Raw genomic sequence first — 22,796 nt, 5'->3', positions numbered from 1 at the left:
GGTCATTCATTTCACACGGTTTAGCCCCCCCTCTGCAGTTGACCAGGGCCACACTGTAGCAAGTGAAGGCAATCCTAGCTTCTCCCAGCCACACAGCACCCGAATCGCTGCCCAGTGTTACCGAGCAACGCTGCACTAAAGAGTAGAGGGTCCAGTGGAAGTGGGCTCCTGTGTGCAGACTGGACGAGGGAGCCTTTCAGCACGGTGACCCCTGATGGGCTCTAAGGACTTTCTCTTTATTCCAGTCACGGCTGGCTTCAAACAGGGACAAACCTGACACAGCCAATGAGACATCCACTCTCTCTCTATCTCTCTCTTTCGCTCTCTCTCATTCATTTTCTCTGTGCTCCCTCTCTGTACTCAGCACATCTCTCTGTGTGTCACGCTGCCTGCCTCTCTCCATCTCCCCTCTCCTCCCCATTTTCCCTCCGAGCCCCTCTTCTGCTTTTTCCCTCTGTCTGCTTCTCTCTCTCTCTCTCTCTCTCTCAGCCTCTTCACTCTCTCCCTCACTCTCTGTTCCTCTCACTATTCTTTCTCTGCTCTCTCTCTCTCTCTCCACCTCTCCATGTCCTTTTTTTCCTGTCCCTGCCCCATTTTCTGTCTTTCCTTGTGTTTAGCTCTCTCTCTCCCCCCTGTTTACCCTCACAGTCTCCTCCCCTCTCCATTCCTCTCTGCCCCCTCTCTCTTTCACTCTGCTACCCCCCACCTCTGCCTCTTGATGCCCCACTCTCTGCCCCACCCACCCCTGACACTGCCCCCTACTCTCACCAGCACCCCCTCTCTCTCTCTGCCCCCCTCCCCCTCTCTATCACCCCTTTCTCTGCACCCCCACCTCTCTCTCTGCCCGTGCCCTCTCTCTCACTCTCTCTGTGCCCCTTTCTCTCTCTCTGCCCCGCCCTCTCTCTCTCCCTGACCTGCCCCCTCTCTCTCTCGCTCTGCGCCCCCACCTCTCTCTCTCTACCCCATCCCCCCTCTCTCTCTCTCTGCCCCGCCCTCTCTCTCTCTCTCTCTCCCTGACCGGCCCCCCTCTCTCTCTGCCCCACCTTCTCTCTCTCTCTCTGCACCCCCACTCTCTCTCCCTGACCCGTCCCCTCTCTCTCCCTGACCTGCCCCCCCTCTCCCTGACCCACCCCTCTCTCTCTCTGCACCCCCACCTCTCTCTCTCCCTGACCCGCCCACTCTCTCTCTCTGCCCCGCCCTCTCTCTCTCCTTGACCCGCCCCCTCTCTCTCCCTGACCTGCCCCCCTTTCTCCCTAACCCAGCCCCTCTCTCTCTCTCTGCACCCCCACCTCTCTCTCCCTGACCCACCCCCTCTCTCTCTCTCTGCACCCCCATCTCTCTCTCCCTGACCCGCCCCCTCTCTCTCTCTCTGCACCCCCACCTCTCTCTCCCTGACCCACCCCCTCTCTCTCTCTCTGCACCCCCATCTCTCTCTCCCTGACCCGCCCCCTCTCTCTCTCTCTCTCTGGACCCCCACCTCTCTCTCTCCCTGACCCACCCCCTCTCTCTCCCTGACCTGCCCCCCCCTCTCTGCCCCATTCTCTCTCTCTCTCTGCACCCCCACCTCTCTCTCTCCCTGACCCATCCCCTCTCTCTCTCTCTGCACCCCCAACTCTCTCTCTCCCTGACCCACCACCCCTCTCTCTCTCTGCACCCACCTCTCTCCCTCTCTCTGCCCCCACCCTCCCTCTCTCTGCACCCCCACCTCTCTCTCCCTGACCCGCCCCTCTCTCTCTCTCTCTCTGCACCCCCACCTCTCTCTCCCTGACCTGCCCCCTCTCTCTCTCTCTGCACCCCCACCTCTCTCTCTCCCTGACCTGCCCCCTCTCTCTCTCTCTGCACCCCCACCTCTCTCTCCTTGACCCGCCCCCTCTTTTTCTCTCTGCACCCCCACCTCTCTCCCTGACCAGCCCCCTTTCTCTCTGTACCCCTACCTCTCTCTCCCTGACCCGCGCCCTCTCTCTCTGCACCCCCTGCCCTCTCTCTCTGCTCCTGACCTCTCTCTCTCTCACTCTCTCTCTGCACCCCCACCTCTCTATCTCTATGCTCCCATCCTCTCTCTCTCTCTCACTCTTTCTTCTCTGCACCCCCACCTTGCCCTCTCTCTGCCCCACCCACTCTTTCTCTCACTCTTTCTCTCTCTGCACCCCCACCTCTCCCTCTCTCTGCCCTGCCCTCTTTCTCTCACTCTCTCTCTGCACCCCCACCTCTCTCTCTCTGCTCTTGCCCTCTCTCTCTCACTCTCTCTCTCTGCACCCCCACCTCTCTCTCTCTGCTCTTGCCCTCTCTCTCTCACTCTTTCTCTCTCTGCACCCCCACCTCTCTATCTCTCTGCTCCCACCTTCTCTCTCTCTCTCTCTCTCTCTCTCTGCACCCCCACCTCGCCCTCTCTGTGCACCACCCTCTTTCTCTCACTCTCTCTCTCTCTGCTCCCGCCCTCTCGCTCTCGCTCTCTGTGCCTCCACCTCTCTCTCTCTGCTCCCACCCTCTCTCTTGCTGCACCCACCCCGCCCCCCCCACCCAAATGCCCTTACTGTGATGTTTACTGGGCTGTTGGGATTGACCTCAGTTCCTGTTTCCCCCCCACCCCCCACTCCCCAACAACCCATTTCACCACCATGAGCTGGGAGACAATCAGGTCGGCTTTCTCCATCCTGACTGTGGCGGGGGGGGGCAGGAGGTTGGGATGAGGCAGACTGGATTGGGTGAGGAAGCACCACCCCCCACCCACCCCAACTCCCGTAGGTCAGATATCTCACTGCCGTTCGTGAAGTAGTGGCATGTGCGCAAGGACAGGGGAGGGGTGCTATCTGCTTGCTGTCACTACCCGTCAGCTCCAGGAAAGCGCACCATACACCCATCCTGCTGCCGCTGAAGGGTTATCGTACACAGGTTTGTGCCTCGCCTGTCATCGCATTTCTGGGTCGGGCTCCACAGGGGTTGTTGCCTCAGCAACTACCACTAGCAGAGCTTGCTCTCCTATGAATCATGTGGAAAACGGGGCAAGTGATCAAAATTGAGCTAATGGAGGGGTGGTGGTGGGGGGAGGGGTCCGGGGGGGGAGTGGATACAGGTCAGTGCGGGGGCGGGGAGCATATAAAAAAGTCAACCTTCCCGATCCCAGAGAAGGTTATCTCTCTTTGACCACCACTACCACCGCCACTAACATGCCTGCTCCCCCCAAAAAGCCCACCCTGCCAACCTCCCGCTCGGGATTCTTCCTCACAGCGGTTCAGCGCGCTCTCACGAGCTGAAAATGGAGGGACGGAGGGCGCATGTCATCAGCAGCCAACTGCCAGCGAGGAGGCCATTTCAGCGCTAGGCCCTGAGGTTCAAACAGCCACCGGGAGAACCGGCGCAGCCCGGCCTGAGGCCAATGGAGTTCCCCGTGATGAGGGCATCCGTAGGCCAGCTCAGGATTGAGGGGTCACCGCGAGAAGAGCTGTCCAGTTGACGCCGGCCTCGTATATACTCACGGCTCCCCAGTTACAGTTCTTTCCCGAAGGAAACTGTAAAATGGCCGCCGCACAGTGATAAAAGTACAGAGACACACCTGTCCTTTCCTGACCCTTCCTCCAACCCTCTGAAACCCGGCACTGCCGGATTCACAAACACCAGTGAAGCTGTGATCCGGTATTGATCACCGTGCTCGGTGAAGCTGTGATCCGGTATTGATCACCCTGCTCGGTGAAGCTGTGATCCGGTATTGATCACCCTGCTCGGTGAAGCTGTGATCCGGTTTTGATCACCCTGCTCGGTGAAGCTGTAATCCGGTATTGATCACCGTGCTCGGAGAAGCTGTGATCCGGTATTGATCACCGTGCTCGGAGAAGCTGTGATTTGGTATTGATCACCCTGCTCGGTGGAGCTGCGATCCGGTGTTGATCACCCTGCTCGGTGAAGCTGTGATCCGGTATTGATCACCGTGCTCGGTGAAGCTGTGATCCGGTATTGATCACCGTGCTCGGAGAAGCTGTGATTTGGTATTGATCACCCTGCTCGGTGGAGCTATGATCTGGTGTTGATCACCCTGCTCGGTGAAGCTGTGATCCGGTATTGATCACCGTGCTCGGAGAAGCTGTGATTTGGTATTGATCACCCTGCTCGGTGGAGCTGTGATCCGGTGTTGATCACCCTGCTCGGTAAAGCTGTGATCCGGTATTGATCACCATGCTCGGTGAAGCTGTGATCCGGTATTGATCACTCTGCTCGGTGAACCTGTGATCCGGTATTGATCACCCTGCTCGGAGAAGCTGTGATCCGGTATTGATCACCCTGCTCGGTGAAGCTGTGATCCGGTGTTGATCGCCCTGCTCGGTGAAGCTGTGATCCGGGGTTGATCACTCTACTCGGTGAAGCTGTGATCCGGTATTGATCACCCTGCTCGGAGAAGCTGTGATCCGGTATTGATCACCCTGCTCGGTGAAGCTGTGATCCGGTATTGATCACCCTGCTCGGTGAAGCTGTGATCCGGTATTGATCACCGTGCTCGGTGAAGCTGTGATCCGGTGTTGATCACTCTGCTCGGTGAAGCTGTGATCCGGTGTTGATCACCGTGCTTGGTGAAGCTGTGATCCGGTGTTGATCACTCTGCTCGGGGAAGCTGTGATTCGGTGTTGATCACCGTGCTCGGTGAAGCTGTGATCCGGTATTGATCACCCTGCTCGGTGAAGCTGTGATCCGGTATTGATCACCATGTTCGGTGAAGCTGTGATCTGGTATTGGTCACCATGCTCGGTGAAGCTGTGATCCGGTGTTGATCGCCCTGCTCGGTGAAGCTGTGATCCGGTATTGATCACCGTGCTCGGTGAAGCTGTGATCCGGTATTGATCACCATGCTCGGTGAAGCTGTGATCCGGTGTTGATCGCCCTGCTCGGTGAAGCTGTGATCCGGTGTTGATCGCCCTACTCGGTGAAACTGTGATCCGGTATTGATCACCATGCTCGGTGAAGCTGTGATCCGGTGTTGATCGCCCTACTCGGTGAAACTGTGGTCCGGTGTTGATCACCCTGCTCGGTGAAGCTGTGATCCGGTATTGATCACCGTGCTCGGTGAAGCTGTGATCCGGTGTTGATCACTCTGCTCGGTGAAGCTGTGATCCGGTGTTGATCACTCTGCTCGGTGAAGCTGTGATCCGGTGTTGATCACCGTGCTTGGTGAAGCTGTGATCCGGTGTTGATCACCGTGCTCGGTGAAGGTGTGATCCGTGTTGATCACCGTGCTCGGTGAAGCTGTGATCCGGAGTTGTTCACCCTGCTCGGTGAAACTGTGATCCGGTATTGATCACCCTGCTCGGTGAAGCTGTGATCCGGTATTGATCACCATGTTTGGTGAAGCTGTGATCCGGTATTGATCACCATGCTCGGTGAAGCTGTGATCCGGTGTTGATCGCCCTACTCGGTGAAACTGTGGTCCGGTGTTGATCACCGTGCTCGGTGAAGCTGTGATCCAGTATTGATCACCGTGCTCGGTGAAGCTGTGATCCGGTATTGATCACCCTGCTCGGTGAAGCTGTGATCCGGTATTGATCACCATGCTTGGTGAAGCTTTGATCCGGTGTTGATCGCCCTACTCGGCGAAACTGTGGTCCGGTGTTGATCACCGTGCTCGGTGAAGCTGTGATCCGGTATTGATCACCCTGCTCGGTGAAGCTGTGATCCGGTGTCGACCACCGTGCTTGGTGAAGCTGTGATCCGGTATTGAGCACCGTGCTCGGTGAAGCTGTGATCCGGTATTGATCACCCTGCTCGGTGAAGCTGTGATCCGGTATTGATCACCGTGCTCGGTGAAGCTGTGATCCGGTATTGATCACCCTGCTCGGTGAAGCTGTGATCCGGTATTGATCACCGTGCTCGGTGAAGCTGTGATTCGTTATTGATCACCGTGCTCGGTGAAGCTGTGATCCGGTATTGAGCACCGTGCTCGGTGAAGCTGTGATCCGGTATTGATCACCATGCTTGGTGAAGCTGTGATCCGGTATTGAGCACCGTGCTCGGTGAAGCTGTGATCCGGTATTGATCACCCTGCTCGGTGAAGCTGTGATCCGGTATTGATCACCGTGCTCGGTGAAGCTGTGATCTGGTATTGATCACCGTGCTCGGTGAAGCTGTGATCAGGTGTTGATCACCGTGTTCGGTTAAGCTGTGATCCGGTGTTGATCACCGTGCTCGGTGAAGCTGTGATCCGGTGTTGATCACCGTGCTCGGTGAAGCTGTGATCCGGTATTGATCACCGTGCTCGGTGAAGCTGTGATCCGGTATTGATCACCGTGCTCGGTGAAGCTGTGATCCGGTATTGATCACCGTGCTCGGTGAAGCTGTGATCCGGTATTGATCACCGTGCTCGGTGAAGCTGTGATCCGGTATTGATCACCGTGCTCGGTGAAGCTGTGATCCGGTATTGATAACCGTGCTCGGTGAAGCTGTGATCCGGTATTGATCACCGTGCCTAATGAAGCCTCCTCTAGTGGAGCGGTTAAAATCGGGAAACTTATGCCCAAAACCTGGAGATACTAGTCCCCGGTCGGTTGCCATGGGAACACCTCCAGGCTTTGGGCCTCGGTTTGTAACCAGGTACTCCGTACTGAAGATGGCGCTGTAAGTGGCGAATTGTGAACTCTTCACTGTACCCATTTGCGTACATGTGACAATGACGCTAATCCAAATAACAGGCCAGATTCCTCATTCGTGTGTTTGCCACCTCTCGATCCCCTATTCACACCACTCACTGGTCTCCTCAACTCCACCCTCAGTCGATGAACTGCTCGTGTGTCTTAATTTGTTCCCAATCCCCTCGCCCTACATAACGTTGGCTCACAGTCCAACAATGTCTTGATATTAAAACACTTATTCTTCGTCTCGAATCCCCTGAGGCTGCCCCTCTCCCAAACGATGAAATCTCCACTAAACGCACACCAACCGAGGGATTCAGACTCGTGTGTCTGACCTCTCGAGTGCAGTGGGAACGGGATAGTGGTAATGTGGCCGGAATAGTGACCCGCAACCCCAGGCCAATGTCCTGGGGATGTCGGTTTGAATCCTGCTTTAGCAGGTGCTGGGGAACCTTTCCGTGTCATTAAAAATAGGGAATTTTAAGAAAGCTGGCAATCACAAAACCATTGGCCATTTTCATAAAGCCCATCTGATTCACTGGGGCGGCACGGTGGCTCAGTGGTTAGCGCTGCTCCCTCACAGCGCCAGGGACCCAGGTTCAATTCCGGACCTGGGTTCGATTCCAGCCTTGGGTGACTGTCTGTGTGGAGTTTGCACATTCTCCCCGTGTCTGCGCGGGTTTCCTCTGGATGCTCCAGTTTCCTTCCGCAGTCCAAAGATGGGTGGATTGGCCATGGGAAATACAGGATTACAGGTGTAGGGTGAGTCTGGGTGGTATGCCCTTTGGAGGGTCAGTAGGGACTCCATGGGCCAAACGGCCTGATTCCACACTGTAGGGATTGGATGCCCTTTAGTGAGGGAATATTTACCTGCTCTGACTTACACGTGACTCCAGACCCACGGCGATGGGCAATAAATCCTGGCCTAGCTGGTGACGACCAGATTCGATGGACGCGTTTTTTAAAAGGTGGCTCCACCATTTGAGGCGTCAGTTACCTCAAGCTGTGGAGCTCTCTCTCTGCCTCAACACTGTCCCCTTCAGGATACTGCTTCAAGCCACCCCTTTGACTAAATCTTTGGGCATTTCACCTAACATCTCTTTGCGAGTTGAAAGCACACACATAGAACCCTGATAGTGCATCAAGTCTATGGTGACCCCCATAAGAGTATCCAACACTCACCCCCCAGCCCATGCCCGTAACCCCACATTTACCACGTCTAACCCAGCTCACCTACACATTGCTGGACACTACATGCAATTTAGCACAGCCAATCCCACCTAACCTACACATCTTTGGACTGTGGGAGGAAACCGGAGCACCCAGAGCAGACACGGGGAGAATGTGCAAACTCCACACAGTTGCCTGAGGCTGGTATCGAACCCTGGTCCCTGGCGCTGCAAGGCAGCAGTGCTAACCACTGTGCCACCGCATCACCTGTATATTGCTACTCCCCAACTCCCTCAGCTCCCTCACCCTCAGGGCTGTCCACCTCTTGCAGCCCCTCTTCCACTTCAGTTCATTATCTTTCCTCAGGATGAGACAAACAGAAAACAACCCAGTTTATTTTTGTCTCAAATGGATGCAGGCAAAAGACAGGAGAAGTTAAAGAGGAAACCAATCACAGATTCAGCTCTGACGGCGAGACGTGGAGTTAATGACAACTGACAGCCAGCGAGCACAGAGAAGAAATGAGGAGTTTATCCTGTCACAAATCCCAGTGGAGACTTCCATCACAATTTCAACAACAAGGTCAAGGGTCAACCTGCATTCATGTACAATGGTTCCATGGTGTGTGTGTCTGTGAGTGAGAGAGAGAGAGTGTGTGTGTGAGGGACAGAGAGTGTGTGTGAGTGAGAAAGAGAGAGAGTGTGTGTGTGTGGCGTGTGTGAGAGTCTGTGTGTGTGTGAGTGAGAGAGGGAGTGTGCATGTGTGTGTGTGAGAGAGAGAGTGCGCGAGTGTGTGTGAGTGAGTGAGTGTGTGAGTGTGAGTCTGTGTGTGTGTCTGTATATGTGTGAGAGAGTGTGTCTGTATGTGTGTGTCTGAGAGAGTGTCTGTATGTGAATCTGTATATGTGTGACTGTGTCTGTATGTGTGTGTGAGACAGAGTATCTGTATGTGTGTGTGTGTGAGAGAGTGTGTCTGTATGTGTGTGTGTCTGTGAGAGAGTGCATCTGTATGTGTGTGTGTGTGAGAGAGAGTGTGTCTGTATGTGTGTCTGTATGTGTTTGTGTGTGAGAGAGAGAGTGTGTGTGAGAGAGAGAGAGTCTGCATGTGTGTGTGAGAGACAGAGTATCTGTATGTACGTGTGTGTGTGTGTGAGAGAGAGTGTGTCTGTATGTGTGTGTGTGTCTGTATGTGTTTGTGTGAGAGAGTGTGTCTGTATGTATGTGTGTGTGTGTGAGAGAGAGAGAGAGTCTGTGTGTGTGTCTGTATGTGTGTGTGTGAGAGTGTGTCTGTATGTGTGTGAGAGAGAGAATGTCTGTATATGTGTGTGTGTGAGAGAGTGCGTCTGTGTGTGTGTGTCTGTATGTGTGAGAGAGTGTGTGTGAGAGAGAGTGCGCGAGTGTGTCTGTGTGAGTGAGTCTGTGTGTGAGTGTGAGTCTGTATGTGTGTCTGTAAATGTGTGAGAGAGTGTCTGTATGTGTGTGTGTGAGAGAGAGTGTGTCTGTATGTGTGTGTGTGAGAGAGAGAGAATGTGTCTGTATATGTGTGTGTGTGTGTGTGAGAGAGAGAGAGAGAGAGAGAGAGTGTCTCTCAACTCCCCAGTGAGATTAATGGAGAAATCCTTTCCAATTAACAGCAGGAACAGTCCCTGTTCATTTTTATCGAGGGACCTGGCGTTTATTGATCATGTTGCTGGGATATGACACCTTTATTTTATTTCAACCTGCAGGATCAAGTAGGACAGCCCCTTGGCAAGACAAAGTCAACGGAGTCTGAGAGGACCACATGGTGATTGGTTTAACCTGAGGGTCACTGTGCCTCAGGCAAGGGGAGAGAGGATGACAAGGTGGCACCTTCGATGATAACCGCAGGCAGTTGTGGGGATTGAACCCACGTCGCTGGCGTTGCTCTGGTTACAAACCGGCCATCCAGTCAACTGAACTAACCGATCCCTCGCATTGATATAGCGCCTTCGACGGAGCAACATGCCCGACACCATCAGGCAAATTCAGACACGCGGCCGCACAGGGGGACATTTGGAGAAATAACGAAATTCTTGTGCCAAGAGGGGTCGGTTTTACAGGAGTGTTGGAGGAGGATAGTGGGACAGAGAGGGAACTGAGGGGAACTGGAGGTACTGCCTCTGAGTGTGGCTTGGGGCTAGGCAGAGGAGCCAGAACTAGAGGGGGGCAGGGGTCGCAGAGGGTTGGAGGGTTTGGCAGAGGTAGGGAGAGGGGCGAAGCCACAGAGGGAATCGGAAGGCGCTGTTTAACCAGGACAGGGTCAGTGGACTTGCTGCACGTTAGGATGGCGGTGGGTGGAGAGGGTGGGGGCGAAGGGTGCTGGTGGTGAGCTTGCGTTGAAGAACACTTGGAGTATTGCGCACAGTTCTGGTCACCACATTATAGGAAGGACGTGGAGGCATTGGTAAGGGTGCAGAGGAGATTTATCAGGAAGTTGCCTGCTATGGAGGGAAGGTCTCACGAGGAAAGGCTGAGGGAACTGAGGCTGTTTTCATGACAGAGAAGAAGGTTGAGAGGCAACTTAATTGAGACGTATAAGATAACCAGAGGGTTAGATCGGGTGGACAGGGAGAGCTTTTTTCCTCGGATGGTGATGGCAGGCAGGAGGGGACATAGCTTTAATTGAGGGGTGATAGATATAGGACAGATGTCAGAGGTAGGTTCTTTACTCAGAGAGATGTAGGGGTGTGGAATGCCCTGCCTGCAACAGTAGTAGACTTGTGAACATTAAGGGAATTTACATGGTCATTGGATCCACATACAGATGGAAATGGAATAGTGTAGATAGATGGGCTTCAGATTGGTTCCGCAGGGCGGCACAACATCGAGGGGTGAAAGGCCAGCACTGCGCTGGAATGTTCTATATTCTAAGAGTCAAGAGCTGATGGCACTCCCACAGCACCACTCACAACAGGATGTTAACGGCCAATGTGTAATCCACTGGGAGGGGGCTGGGCGTCCTTCACATTCTTATTTTAAGATCTGGACTGTGACTGCGACTGTCTGGGTGGAGTTTGCACCAACTCCCCCGTGTCTGCATGGGTTTCCCTCGGGTGCTCCGGTTTCCTCCCACAGTCCCGAAGGTGGACTGGTCATGCTAAGTTGTCCCATATTGTCACAGGGATGGGTGGGTTAGCCATGGGCATCGCAGGGTTGATAGGGTAAGGGGTGCGGGGTCAGGGAGAGATGGTCCTTCAGCTTGGACTCAATGGGCCCGCTCTGCGAAAAGTTTACTTCTCAGGCTGAGCGATTCCAGAGTGAGCTGGCCTGACCTCTTTGCTCACCCGCCCGGGGAAAACCAGGCAACTGCGAGTACCATGTGACTCGTTTCGATGTGCTGTCAGGCAGCGTACAAATCAGACATCCGACACAAATCCCTCCTGCTCATGTGGGAGAGTTCAGTTACAGTTCATCATCTCACTACAACCAACCCTCCCGATGATCAAAGATGGCGAGACAGATGGGCACAGAGAAACATGAACACAGAGGGAGAGAGAGAGAGAGAGAGACACGGTGAGGTACAATGAAAGGAACAGGAGGAGGGATTGGGACAGGGAGAGATAACAGACATGTAGAGAGGGAGAGAGACAGTGAGGTATAATGGAAGAGGAACAGATAGGGACAATAAAGCAGAGAGATTGGGACAGAGAGAAAGGAAATAGAATCATAGAATATCATGGAATCCATCCCTACAGTGTAGAAACAAGGTCACACTGACCCTCCGAACAGTAACCCACCCAGACCCACTCCCCTGTTATTCGACGTTTACCCCTGACTGATGCACTTAACCTACACATCCCTGAACACTATGGGATAATTTAGCACGGCCAATCCACCCTAACCTACACATCTTTAGATTGTAGGAGGAAACCGGAGCACCCGGAGGAAACCCATGCAGACATGGGGAGAACGTGCAAACTCCACCCAGACAGTCTCCCCGAGGCTGGGATCAAACCTGGGTCCCTGGTGCCGTGAGGCAGCAGTGCTAACCCACTGAGTGAAATAGGAAGTGAGAGCAACAGTGCGAGAGAGAGAGAGAGAGATGCAGTAAGAGGTACAGAGATAAGAGACAGAGAAAGCCAAGAGAGAAATAGGAACAGGAGATGAAGGCAAGAGGAGAGAGAGAGAGCTGAACAAAAACAGACAGAATGAGATGGAAATGTATTGGGTCAGTGGAGTTGGAGCAAGTCTGAATTGGATCGCATGTCAAAAAGGGATGCAGAGGAGAGAAGGAAGTGAGGTCTGCAGATGCTGGAGATCAGAGATGGAAATGTGTTGCTGGAAAAGCGCAGCAGGTCAGGCAGCATCTAGGGAACAGGAGAATCGACGTTTCGGGCATTAGCCCTTCTTCAGGAATGAGGAGAGAAGGCAGGTAGAGAGCAGGGGGGGTGGGGAAAGAGCGAGACACAGACAGAAAGGGGTCTTATTGGCGCCTGAGCCATGTTACTCACCACAATCAGATTCCACATCCGGGCTGCTTCAGCAACCAGGGTAGAGACTCCACTGCAGCCGGGCATGAGGACAATCTTCATGGGCTCGTTGTAGAGCAGCTCGTACAGGTACTTGGTGGACTTCCCAGGGTCACACTGCAAACACAAGCACAACCAATCAGCCAGCGAAGGGAGCCCGGTCCAGGCTACCTGGAGCTTAATCGCCACGTGACAAATATTCGGTACAGGCGAGGGATTGCTACAACGCACAGGCTCCGGCCGGTGACACAGGAGGGGGAGTGCAGCATGAGTTGGCACAATCATCATGCACATCCAACAGGTGGTTTTGTCAGTCATGGCACAGTGGGTAAGCTCTCACACGTCTGAATCAGAAAAGGGTGGTCTCAGAGATTTGTAAGCAGGGGCGGTGAGATATAATGGATTCAGCGCAGAGGGGGTGCTACACTGGCAGAGGTGCTCCCCAGCGGATCAGGCACACTCACCCTAATCGAGTGGGCCTGATACCTTTATTTTGCTCCCCGTCATAGAGGTGTACAGCACAGAAACAGACTCTTCAGTCCAACCTGTCCATGCCGATCAGACATCCCAACCCAATCTAGTCCCACCTGCCAGCACCCGGCCCATATCCCTCCAAACCCTTCCTATTCATATACCCATCCAAATGCCTCTTAAATGCTGTAATTGTACCAGCCTCCACCACATCCTCTGGCAGCTCATTCCATACATGTACCACCCTCTGGGTGAAAAAGTTACCCCTCAGGTCCCTTTTATAACTTTGCCCTCTCACCCTAAACCTATTCCTTCTAGTTCTGGACTCCCCGACACCAGGGAAAAGACTTTGCCTATTTATCCTATCCATGCCCCTCATGAATTTATAAACCTCTAAAACCCCTCAGCCTCCGACGCTCCAGGGAAAACAGCCCCAGCCTGTTCAGCCTCTCCCTGTAGCTCAAATCCTCCAACCCTGGCAACGTCCTTGTAAATCTTTTCTGAACCTTTTCAAGTGTCACAACATCTTTCTGATAGAAAGGAGACCAGAGTTGCAAGCAATATTCCAACAGTGATACGGCGGGGGGGGGGGGGGCGGTGCGGTAAGCTCTCACGCGTCTGAATCAGAAAAGGGTGGTATCAGAGACCAATGTCCTGTACAGCCGCAACATGACCTCCCAACTTTTGTACTCAGTACTCTGACCAATAAAGGAAAGCATACCAAACACCTTCTTCACTATCCTATCTACCTGCGACTCCACTTTCAAGGAGCTATGAACCTGCACTCCAAGGTCTCTTTGTTCAGCAGCACTCCCTAAGACCTTATCATTAAGTGTATAAGTCCTGCAAAGATTTGCTTTCCCAAAATGCAGCACCTCGCTTTTATCTAAATTAAGCTCCATCTGCCACTTCTCAGCCCATTGGCCCATCTGGTCCAGATCCTGTTGTAATCTGAGGTAACCTTCTTCGCTGACCATTACACCTCCAATTTTGGGATCATTTGCAAACGTCTGTAACTGAGAGATTTTGTGCCCAGGTACTTTGTACCTAAGATGGCGCCATGTGGGTGGTGACATTGTATGCTTTTCACCGTGCTCCTGCCCTTGGGTACACGTGACAGTTGAACGTAAATCTCGTAAAAGGACGCACATTTTCCAAGAAGGGTGGGTGGGGGAAGAGAGAGTTCCCTCGCTCGCTCGTTATTTTGCCCTCTGTCTCCTTGTGGGATCTTGCTGTGCACAAGCCAGCACTGAGTACGTCCAAATTGCACTCCGTCGTCTGCATGGTGCATTGGTACATTTGGAAAGGGGGGGAGAAGGGGGCGGTGGGGGACGGGAGGGTTATTATGTAAGGGTCGTTTTCTCTCTCTGCGCAAGTGAATAGGGGAAATCTGTACTCAAGAGCTGACTATGCCACCTCTCATAGACAATAGGTGCAGGAGTAGGCCATTCTGCCCTTCGAGCCTGTTCACGGTGTCTTTTTGAGCAGGGCAATCTCATAACTCGCTGTGTTAAAAATAAACTCCTTCACCCCTCCCCCTCCCTCCCATCCCAGCGACCCCCCCCCCCCCCCCCCCTCCAACCCCCTCAGCTCTGGCTTTCCAGCCAATTTTCTTGACCCTGTGTTATCGAAACTTCTGGCTGTGGAAGCGGTCTCTTTTCACTTATTCTATCGGAATCCCCTGGGGATTTGCAAGGCCACAATTCACACCTCCCTTTCACTGAAGGAACGTCACCGGCCTGTTGGCACTATCACCAGATTGTCCACCTCGAGACCCAGCTAATGTTCTGGGGGACCTGGGTTCAAATCCAGTCAGGGCGGATGGTGAAACGTGAGACGCCTGGAATTAATCAATGACAACTCTTTGGCCAAAAAAAAGAAAGGCTTGGTCCTTTCAAGACAGAAACTGCCACCCTTGCCCGGTCTGATTGATATATGACACCCGACCCACAGCAGCAATGCGGGCGACCCTTGACCTGCCACTGGGTGACTAGGGACGGCCTAGTCCATGTAGTAATTCCCACATCCTGTGAACGTAATTCTTAAAAATGCAGCTTTGGTGAAGTCTCCACGACCGCTCGTCTTGTCTGCTGACCAGATGGGTTTGCCACATTCCCAACGCCCCCCCGGCCATTCGCGGAGAGGGAATCCCTTTGCCATCTCCCCATTCCCCCTAACCGATCTGCCGCTTCTGACACGGAGACCTGCCCACAGCGAGGAGAAGACCCAAGCGGGGAGTGAAGGGTTAAAACATAAAGAGCGACGTTCCGAAAGGAAGGCGAGAGGAATCCATTAAAGTCAGTTGGCAAGTTCCCAGGAGGCTGGTTGATGAATGTGCTGTTTTCATGTCATTGGCAAAGTCATCAGCCAAGCTGCAGGGTCTGAGATTACACTCGCACCTTGAATCTGCTCACATCCAGCAGCTCCTCAGGAGCTCACGGTGAGTGAGTAAAGCACACGTCACCTTCCCCCACCCTCACCAACCGCTTCCCCTCCATCTCGATCCCCAGTCCCCACTCTACCCTACATCATGCTCATGTCCCTCACCGGCACCCAGGCTGGTGAGACTCTCAGACAACGGCGTGCTGTCTCTGCATCGACCAGTCTCACCCCACATCCTAGTGAAGGTGGCTCAGAGCGGGAATCGCCTGGAGATGGACCTCTGCCCCAGACGTTCGGCCTCTGTCCGATAACCCTCCCTAGTGTTCGTGTTCCCTCAGCGTCTTCACCTTGAGCTGTCTCAGCTTCCGCCAGATCAGGTCCACGTTTCTCAACAGCGTGACCCAGTCCTGCTCACCTATAACCTCTGACACATGTGGCCTCCCATCTTAACCCGTTCATTTACAACCATTGACCCATGTGGCTTCCCATCTTAACCTGTTTCCAGTCCTAATCCCCTGTAACCTCTTACTCAACTGGTCTCCCATCTTAACCCGTTCAGATATAACCTCTTACCCACCTGGTCTCCCATCTTAACCCGTTCAGATATAACCTCTTACCCACCTGGTCTCCCATCTTAACCCGTTCATATATAACCTCTTACCCTCCTGGTCTCCCATCTTAACCCGTTCAGATATAACCTCTTACCCACCTGGTCTCCCATCTTAACCTGTTCAGATATAACCTCTTACCCTCCTGGTCTCCCATCTTAACCTGTTCATATATAACCTCTTACCCACCTGGTCTCCCATCTTAACCTGTTCAGATATAACCTTACCCACCTGGTCTCCCATCTTAACCCGTTCATATATAAACACTGACCCACCTGGTCTCCCATCTTAACCTGTTCATATATAAACACTGACCCACCTGGTCTCCCATCTTAACCCGTTCATATCTAACCTCTTACCCACCTGGTCTCCCATCTTAACCCGTTCATATATAAACACTGACCCACCTAGTCTCCCATCTTAACCCGTTCATATATAACCTCTTACCCACCTGGTTTCCCATCTTAACCTGTTCAGATATAACCTCTTACCCATGTGGCCTCCCATCTTAAGCTGTTCCCAAGCCCATTCACCTTCCTCCCACTTTATCTTGTTCCCATCCTAATGGCCTATAGTCTCTGAGCAGACTGCCCTCCCTCGCAATTCCAGTTTGTATCAGATTGCCACCACTCCCTAACCCTGCAATATGAACCCTCAGTCATTCTACTATCACAGGACCAGCCTGGCAAATCTCTGGGATAATAGTTTCAAATCACACCCATATTCCTTGATTCCTCTAAGGCTTCAAATCTATTAATCATAGAGATAGATTGACTTAACTATGTCTTAAAAATACCCGGTGACTGACCACAGCCCTCTGGGCTAAAGAACGCCAATGATTCATAACTCATCTCGTTACTAAATGGCAGGCCCTGTATTCTGAGATTATGGCGTCTAGTCTAGATCGTCCCTCTGGGGGAAACAACCTAACAGTGTCAAAACTGTCAAGCCCTTTGGGAATTTCTTACCTTTGAACGAGATCGTTTCTCATTCTCCTAAACACCACCAAAAATGGGGGTCATCCTCCTCCATGTTCCCTCGTAAGACAACCCTCTCATCCCCTGGGATCAATCCAGTAAATCCTTGTTGTCCCCCCATCTAAGGCGGTGTGACCTTCCTTTGCTACAGAGACGCTGTACTGCTTATAACTGTGGCCATCACCCCCTCCCCCACCTGGTAATAACGGGGTGATTTGCCTGCCGGATGGTTGGCTGCACTTGCTAACTTTCTCTGATTCGTTGACAAGGACCATTGGAAAGAATCCTCTGCATTCCTCTCTCGTTGCTCACCTTTTCGAACGTTATTCTGTGTTTCCGACCAAACTGCATCGTTTCACGACACCTCGCCTGCCGTCTTCTTACCCCATCCAGCGCTGTATCAACAATATTGGATGCATTGTGCTGCGCCAGGGCAGACATGATGGGCCGAATGGCCTTCTTCCATGCCATAACAATTCTGCGACACCACCCCCACTTCCCCCCCCCCCACCCCCCGCTTCACCTGAGTCATTGATAGTGATTATGTAATAGCTGAGGCCCAATTGAATATGGCAACCCACATGCAACCTTTTCCCCCTTCGGGGAACGATGGTGAAAAAAAAACATGGAGGCCAAACGCTGCACTACAACCAGTCCTGGTGGGGACCTGAACCAGGAGGCCCTAACCCAGAGGTAGGGACACTACCACAAGACCTCCACGCCCAAGAACTGAGTCTTGTAGCATCCCTGCCACCCCTAAAGTGACCATTTTATTCCAACTCTTGGTTTTCTCTGCCCCAAACAGTCCGGAATGCATGCTAACGCATTCCACCCAAAATCAACAAGATGGGAGGCAGCGGTAACATCACTTGGCGAGCAGCCCAGCAGGTAAAGGCTAATGCTCAAGAGGGATGGGGGTGCGGTGGGGTTCAAATCTCTACCTGTGGAGATAGCTAGTTTCAGCATCTGGTTCACCAACATTCCTTCAGACAAGGGAATCTGTGTCTTTGCCTGGTCTGGCCTACACGTGACTCCAGACCCACTGCCCCCTGGACGATCGAGCGAGCCATTCAGTTCAAAGCCAACGGGTAGGAAACGCTGCCCTTCTGAAAATCCAAACCTGCTCCCTCCCAGCCGAATGTTTGAAGGGCTCAAGCTGCTGAATAATCTGCTCCTGCTCTGATGGTGCTAACAGAATGCCCACCCATTGCAGAACATCCTCAACACTGCCCAATTAGCAGACAGACGGCGTTTAGCAGAGGACACTCTAACCCCGGAATCAGAAAGCTGTGCGTCCAGTCCCACTTCTGAGACAGTCATAGACCCATCCAGCATGGAAACAGACCCTTCGGTCCAAACAGCCCATGCCGACCATAAACCCAAACTGAACTATTTCCAACTCCCTGCTCCTGGCCCATATCCCTCCAAAGCTTTCCTATTCGTGGATGTATCCAAATCTTTTTTAAATGTTGTGACTGTACCCGAATCCACCCTTACACCCTCCAGGCTAATTCAACCCCCACCATGGGCAGACCTCAGTACAGATACTGCAATGAAGTTCTAAGTATCTGTCGAGGAATCCGGTATTTTGAAAAAAAAATTTAAAAACTCATTCACTTACATTTGAATTCTACCAAATATTTATTCCTTACAAAGTGAAGCACATGTATTAGTTGTCGCTTTTGAAGCACTTGGTCTGTCAAATTGTGAACTGACAGGAATGCCACTGTAACAATGAGAGGTTGTGAAAGGAGCCATGCAGCATTGGCTTTTTAATGTTAGCCCTCAGGCTTCTGTCAACAGACAGAGTGAAACAGTAAACACTGACCCCTTTTTTTGTGAAACACTGCAGGCAGCTATTTTCAAATATTTAAAGGGAAGGATGTTTAAATGCTTTGAAAGCTTGGCATATCTCTTGGCATCTCACTTGATAGCTCCAATGAACTGGATATTTGGAGTCCCAAACAATGCTTGACCACACCCAAAATGCACATTGCCTCTCACTAAGGGCACCTGATTCTGTCAAAAGTATCCTGGGACCATATAGACTCATAGAGATGTACAGCATGGAAGCAAACCCTTTGGTCCAACTTGCCCAGATACCCTAACCTAATCTAGTCCCATTTGCCAGCACCCGGCCCATATCCCTCCAAACCCTTCCTATTCATTTACCCATCCAGATGCCTTTTAAATGTTGTAATTGTACCAGCCTCAACCACTTCCTCTGGCAGCTCATTCCGTACACGTACCACTTTCTGCTTGAAAAAGGTGCCCCTTAGGTCCCTTTTATATCTTTCCCCTCTCACCCTAAACCTATGCCCTCTAGTTCTGGACTTCTAAAAGAGTACTTCACCAGGCAAACGGACTTTGGAATGGTTGGACCTTTCCCAACCAGGTCGAAAAAGTTTTATTTCGAATGCCCCCGTTAATGAAAATCAGATCTGACTGAAGGCATTTGCCCCGTAACATGTGCACTTGCCCTCTAAACCAAATGATAACCGCCTCCGTTTCCAACACCAAGCCCCATCTCTGTGAGAATGGTGGGTTCCAGGATTCAGGGGTTCCGAATTCACCAATATATTTTTTTTCCCCCCAAGATATTTAAGGCAGAGATGAGGAGGAATTCCTTCTCCCAGAAGGTGGTGAATCTGTGGAATTTTCTTTAACCACAGAAGGCTGCTAAGGCTGGGTCATTGGTTATATTCGAGTCTGAGATAGGCAGATTTTCTTTTTTTAATCAGTAAGGGAATCAAAGGCCAAGGAGAGTGCAGGGGAGGATGATCAGATCAGTCATGACCTCACTGAATGGCAGAGCACGCTCAATGGGCTGGATGGCCTACCTCTACCTCCTACACCTTCAGGTTACCTAAGACGAAGAACAACTCTGAGCAAAGTTTCGGGCAATGCCCGTTTTGCACAAGGTGTCACAGTTACCGTCACTTATAACATTGCTGTCGAAGATACAATGTTCTTCTGGGATTCTGACCGACTGCGTGTGGAACGTCACATTACAAGTTGCTTGCCACGTTGATTTGTGGAGCGAACGTTGACTTTGTGGAAATGAAGCTAACGGGGACATCCTGGGAAGGTCAAAGACGCTGTTCAACTCCAGAGTCTGGAGACAGAAATGGAACGCAAACACTATGGTCGTTCAAGAGCCCACAACACTGGCACAAATACAGCAAAGGGGATAAACCTGAGAGCAGAGCGAAATCGAGGCTTTGGCACCGAGTGTTAAAGGAGATGTCAAACCTCCAGGCGTTGCTATGGAAACTGTTGTCTCTGAAGATTTTTGCCATGTTAACAATCCACTGAAAGACTCGACAGACCTCAGAGGACGAAAACATGGACAGAAAGTATTGAGGAAAGGATGGGCGGGGGGGGTGGCCTGGGGTTTAGGAAGCTGGGAACGTTTCAGTTTACGAAACATTGTCGCTAATTGCTGAAATCATTCCAAAATCAGGTATCCATCCCGAGGGGGGACATTCACTTGGAGATGATCCGATTGCAGCTCCCAGTTAATGTCTGACCTGCCCATCGAGGCTGTCGGGCTGGCCTTTTGGATGTGGGCATCGTTGGATCTGCCCCTCATTATCTTTCACAAGGTCTTGGCGAGGTTGACCTCCCGGAACCTGCTGCAGTCTTTGGGAGATGGGTACACCCACGGTGCCGTTGGGAAGGCACCTCCAAAACTTTCACCCAGCTGCAACGATGGGGATATTGATACAGCTCTGAGTCAGGGAGGTGTGTGTGTCTGTGTGTGTGTGTGCGTCTGTGTGTGTGTCTGTCTGTGTGTGTCTGTTTGTGTGTATTTGTGTGTGTATGTGTTGTGTCTCTGTGTGTTTGTGTGTGTGTGTTGTGTGAGTGTGTCTATTGTGTATGTGTGCGTGTTTGTGTGTGTCTCTGTGTGTGTGTTGTGTATGTGTGCATGTTTGTGTGTCTGTCTGTGTGTGCATTGTGTCTGTGTGTTGTGTATGTGTGTGTGTCTGTGTTGTGTATGTCTGTGTGTGTGTTGTGTATGTGTGTGTGTGTCTGTGTGTGTCTGTGTGTGTGATTGTGTGTGTCTGTGTGTTGTGTGTGTGTTGTGTATGTGTGTGTGTCTGTGTGTGTGTGTCTGTGTGTTGTGTGTGTGTCTGTGTGTGTGATTGTGTGGGTGTCTGTGTGTGTGTGATTGTGTGTGTGTCTGTGTTCTGTATGTCTGTGCGTGTGTGTCTGTGTGTTGTGTGTGTGTGATTGTGTGTGTGTCTGTGTGTTGTCTGTGTGTGTGTGATTGTGTGTGTGTGTGTGGTCTGTGTGTGTGTGATTGTGTGTGTGTGTGTGTCTGTGTGATTGTGTGTGTGTGTGTCTGTGTGTGTGTGATTGTGTGTGTGATTGTGTGTGTGTGTGTCTGTGTCTGTGTGGGGCTTGGAGCGGTATTTGCAGGTGGCTCCTGTGTATCTGCTGCCCTTGCCATTCTTAGACTGTGTGGTCAAAGGAGCATTACCGAGTTACGGCAGTGCATCTTGTAGGGAGTACACGCTACTGGGCATCACCCCATGTAGGTAGTGAAAACGGGGAAGCTTGAAGGTGGTGGATGGGGTGCCGGTGAAGCAGCTGCTCTTCCCTCGGATGGTGTGAAACTTCTTGGATAGAGCAATTTTCCACTTTGCTGAGTAGATGCCAGTGTTGTAGCTGTACGGGTGATGTGGCTAGTGCTAGAGCACAAGTCTTCAGGACTACTGCCAGAACGTTGCCAGGGCCCATAGCCTTTGCAATATGCAGTGCCTTCAATAATTCCCTGAGGTGACATGGAGTGAACCGAGTTGGTTGAAGACGGGATGCGTCTGATGCTGGGGACTTGAGGAGGAGGCTGAGGTGGATCACCCACGCCTCCCTTCTGGCTGAAGGTGGATGCAAATACCTTGCTGACATCCTGGGATCAGATCAGGTGGGAATAAGGAATGGGAAGGGAAGGCAGTTAACGTGTGGGTGTTGTTTTTGGACTCCCTGGAGGAGGCCGAGACGGATCATCCATTCGGCGCGTCTGTCTGGAGGTGGGTGCAAATACTCCTTGCTCTGATCTTCTCTGTCATTGAAGATGGAAACATTTGTGGAGCTTCCTCTTCCCGTTAGCTGTTTAAATGACCACCCCCACTATTCACTTCTGGCAAGACTGCAGAACTTCGATACGACCTGCGGATTGTGGGATCGTTTTGCTCTGCCAATTACTTACTGCTTATGCTGTTGGGCGTACAGCTCGCACTTTGTTGCCGCTCGACCAGGTTGAGACTTCACCTTGAGGCACGCCTGGCGTTGCTCCTCTCTCGTCCTCGTCATTAAACCCCTGGCTTCACCACAATGGTAGAATGGGGCGATATGAGTTTACAGACTGTGGCTGGACGCAATTCAGCCTGCCGGTGGCCCGCAGCTCCTCGGTGGTTGCCCAGTTTTGAGCTTGGAAGTCTGCCCTCCATTTAGCACAGTGGTGGCATCACACGACAACGGTGGTGGTAATTTGGTGGAAGATGAGGGTACATGTGGAGAGCTCACTCGAAGAACTGGCGCCAGCACGTTGGACTGAATGGGTTCCTTCTGTGCTGCCGTATTCAGGGACTCACTAACAGGATTCTTGGCACGAGGTGGGGAGACACCGGCTTTTTATTCAGGGAGGGCTGGTACAATCACACATTCGGGTAGGGTTAGCATCGATTTAGAAAGCGCCCATCCAGTGCTACAAGGTGAAACTGGAAGGCCAATGATTGCCACCTCTGAGTGGATGTCTGGAGATTACAAACGTACGTGTGAGTGAGGAGCAGGAGGACCCCACCGTTGGACCCTCGGGCTGCTCTAGCATTCATCTACATCTTGGCTGATCTGGTTACAACCTGCCCATGATAAGCTTTCATGGTTTTGCTTATCAAGAACCTCTCAGCCTCTGCTTTCAATAAATTCAGAGACTTGAACTTCACCAACTTTTGAGGAAGAGAATTCCTAACACTCTCATTCATAGAGTCTTAGAGATGTGCAGTACGGAAGCAGACCCTTCGGTTCATCCATATCGACCAGATATCCTAACCCAATCTCGTCCCATTTGCCAGCACACGGCCCA

General features: G+C 52.1%; 1 protein-coding gene across 1 annotated transcript in view; it reads right to left on the bottom strand.

Annotated features, from left to right (window-relative positions):
- LOC122541253 (gamma-aminobutyric acid type B receptor subunit 1) overlaps nt 1-22,796 on the bottom strand; it is a 134,255-nt gene that overhangs the window by 88,797 nt on the left and 22,662 nt on the right. Inside the window, 4 exon segments of the mRNA XM_087978963.1 lie at nt 4,695-5,058; nt 5,464-5,757; nt 6,304-6,463; nt 12,249-12,387. Of these exon segments, the coding sequence (XP_087835089.1) occupies nt 4,695-5,058; nt 5,464-5,757; nt 6,304-6,463; nt 12,249-12,387 (957 nt within the window).

Source organism: Chiloscyllium plagiosum, unplaced genomic scaffold (assembly GCF_037043375.1).
Source record: "Chiloscyllium plagiosum isolate Xiang-an unplaced genomic scaffold, Cpla_swu_hap1 HiC_scaffold_35, whole genome shotgun sequence".
Taxonomy (NCBI): domain Eukaryota; kingdom Metazoa; phylum Chordata; class Chondrichthyes; order Orectolobiformes; family Hemiscylliidae; genus Chiloscyllium; species Chiloscyllium plagiosum.
Note: the sequence above shows the minus strand (reverse complement) of the source record. Positions and strands in the feature narration are given on the sequence as shown.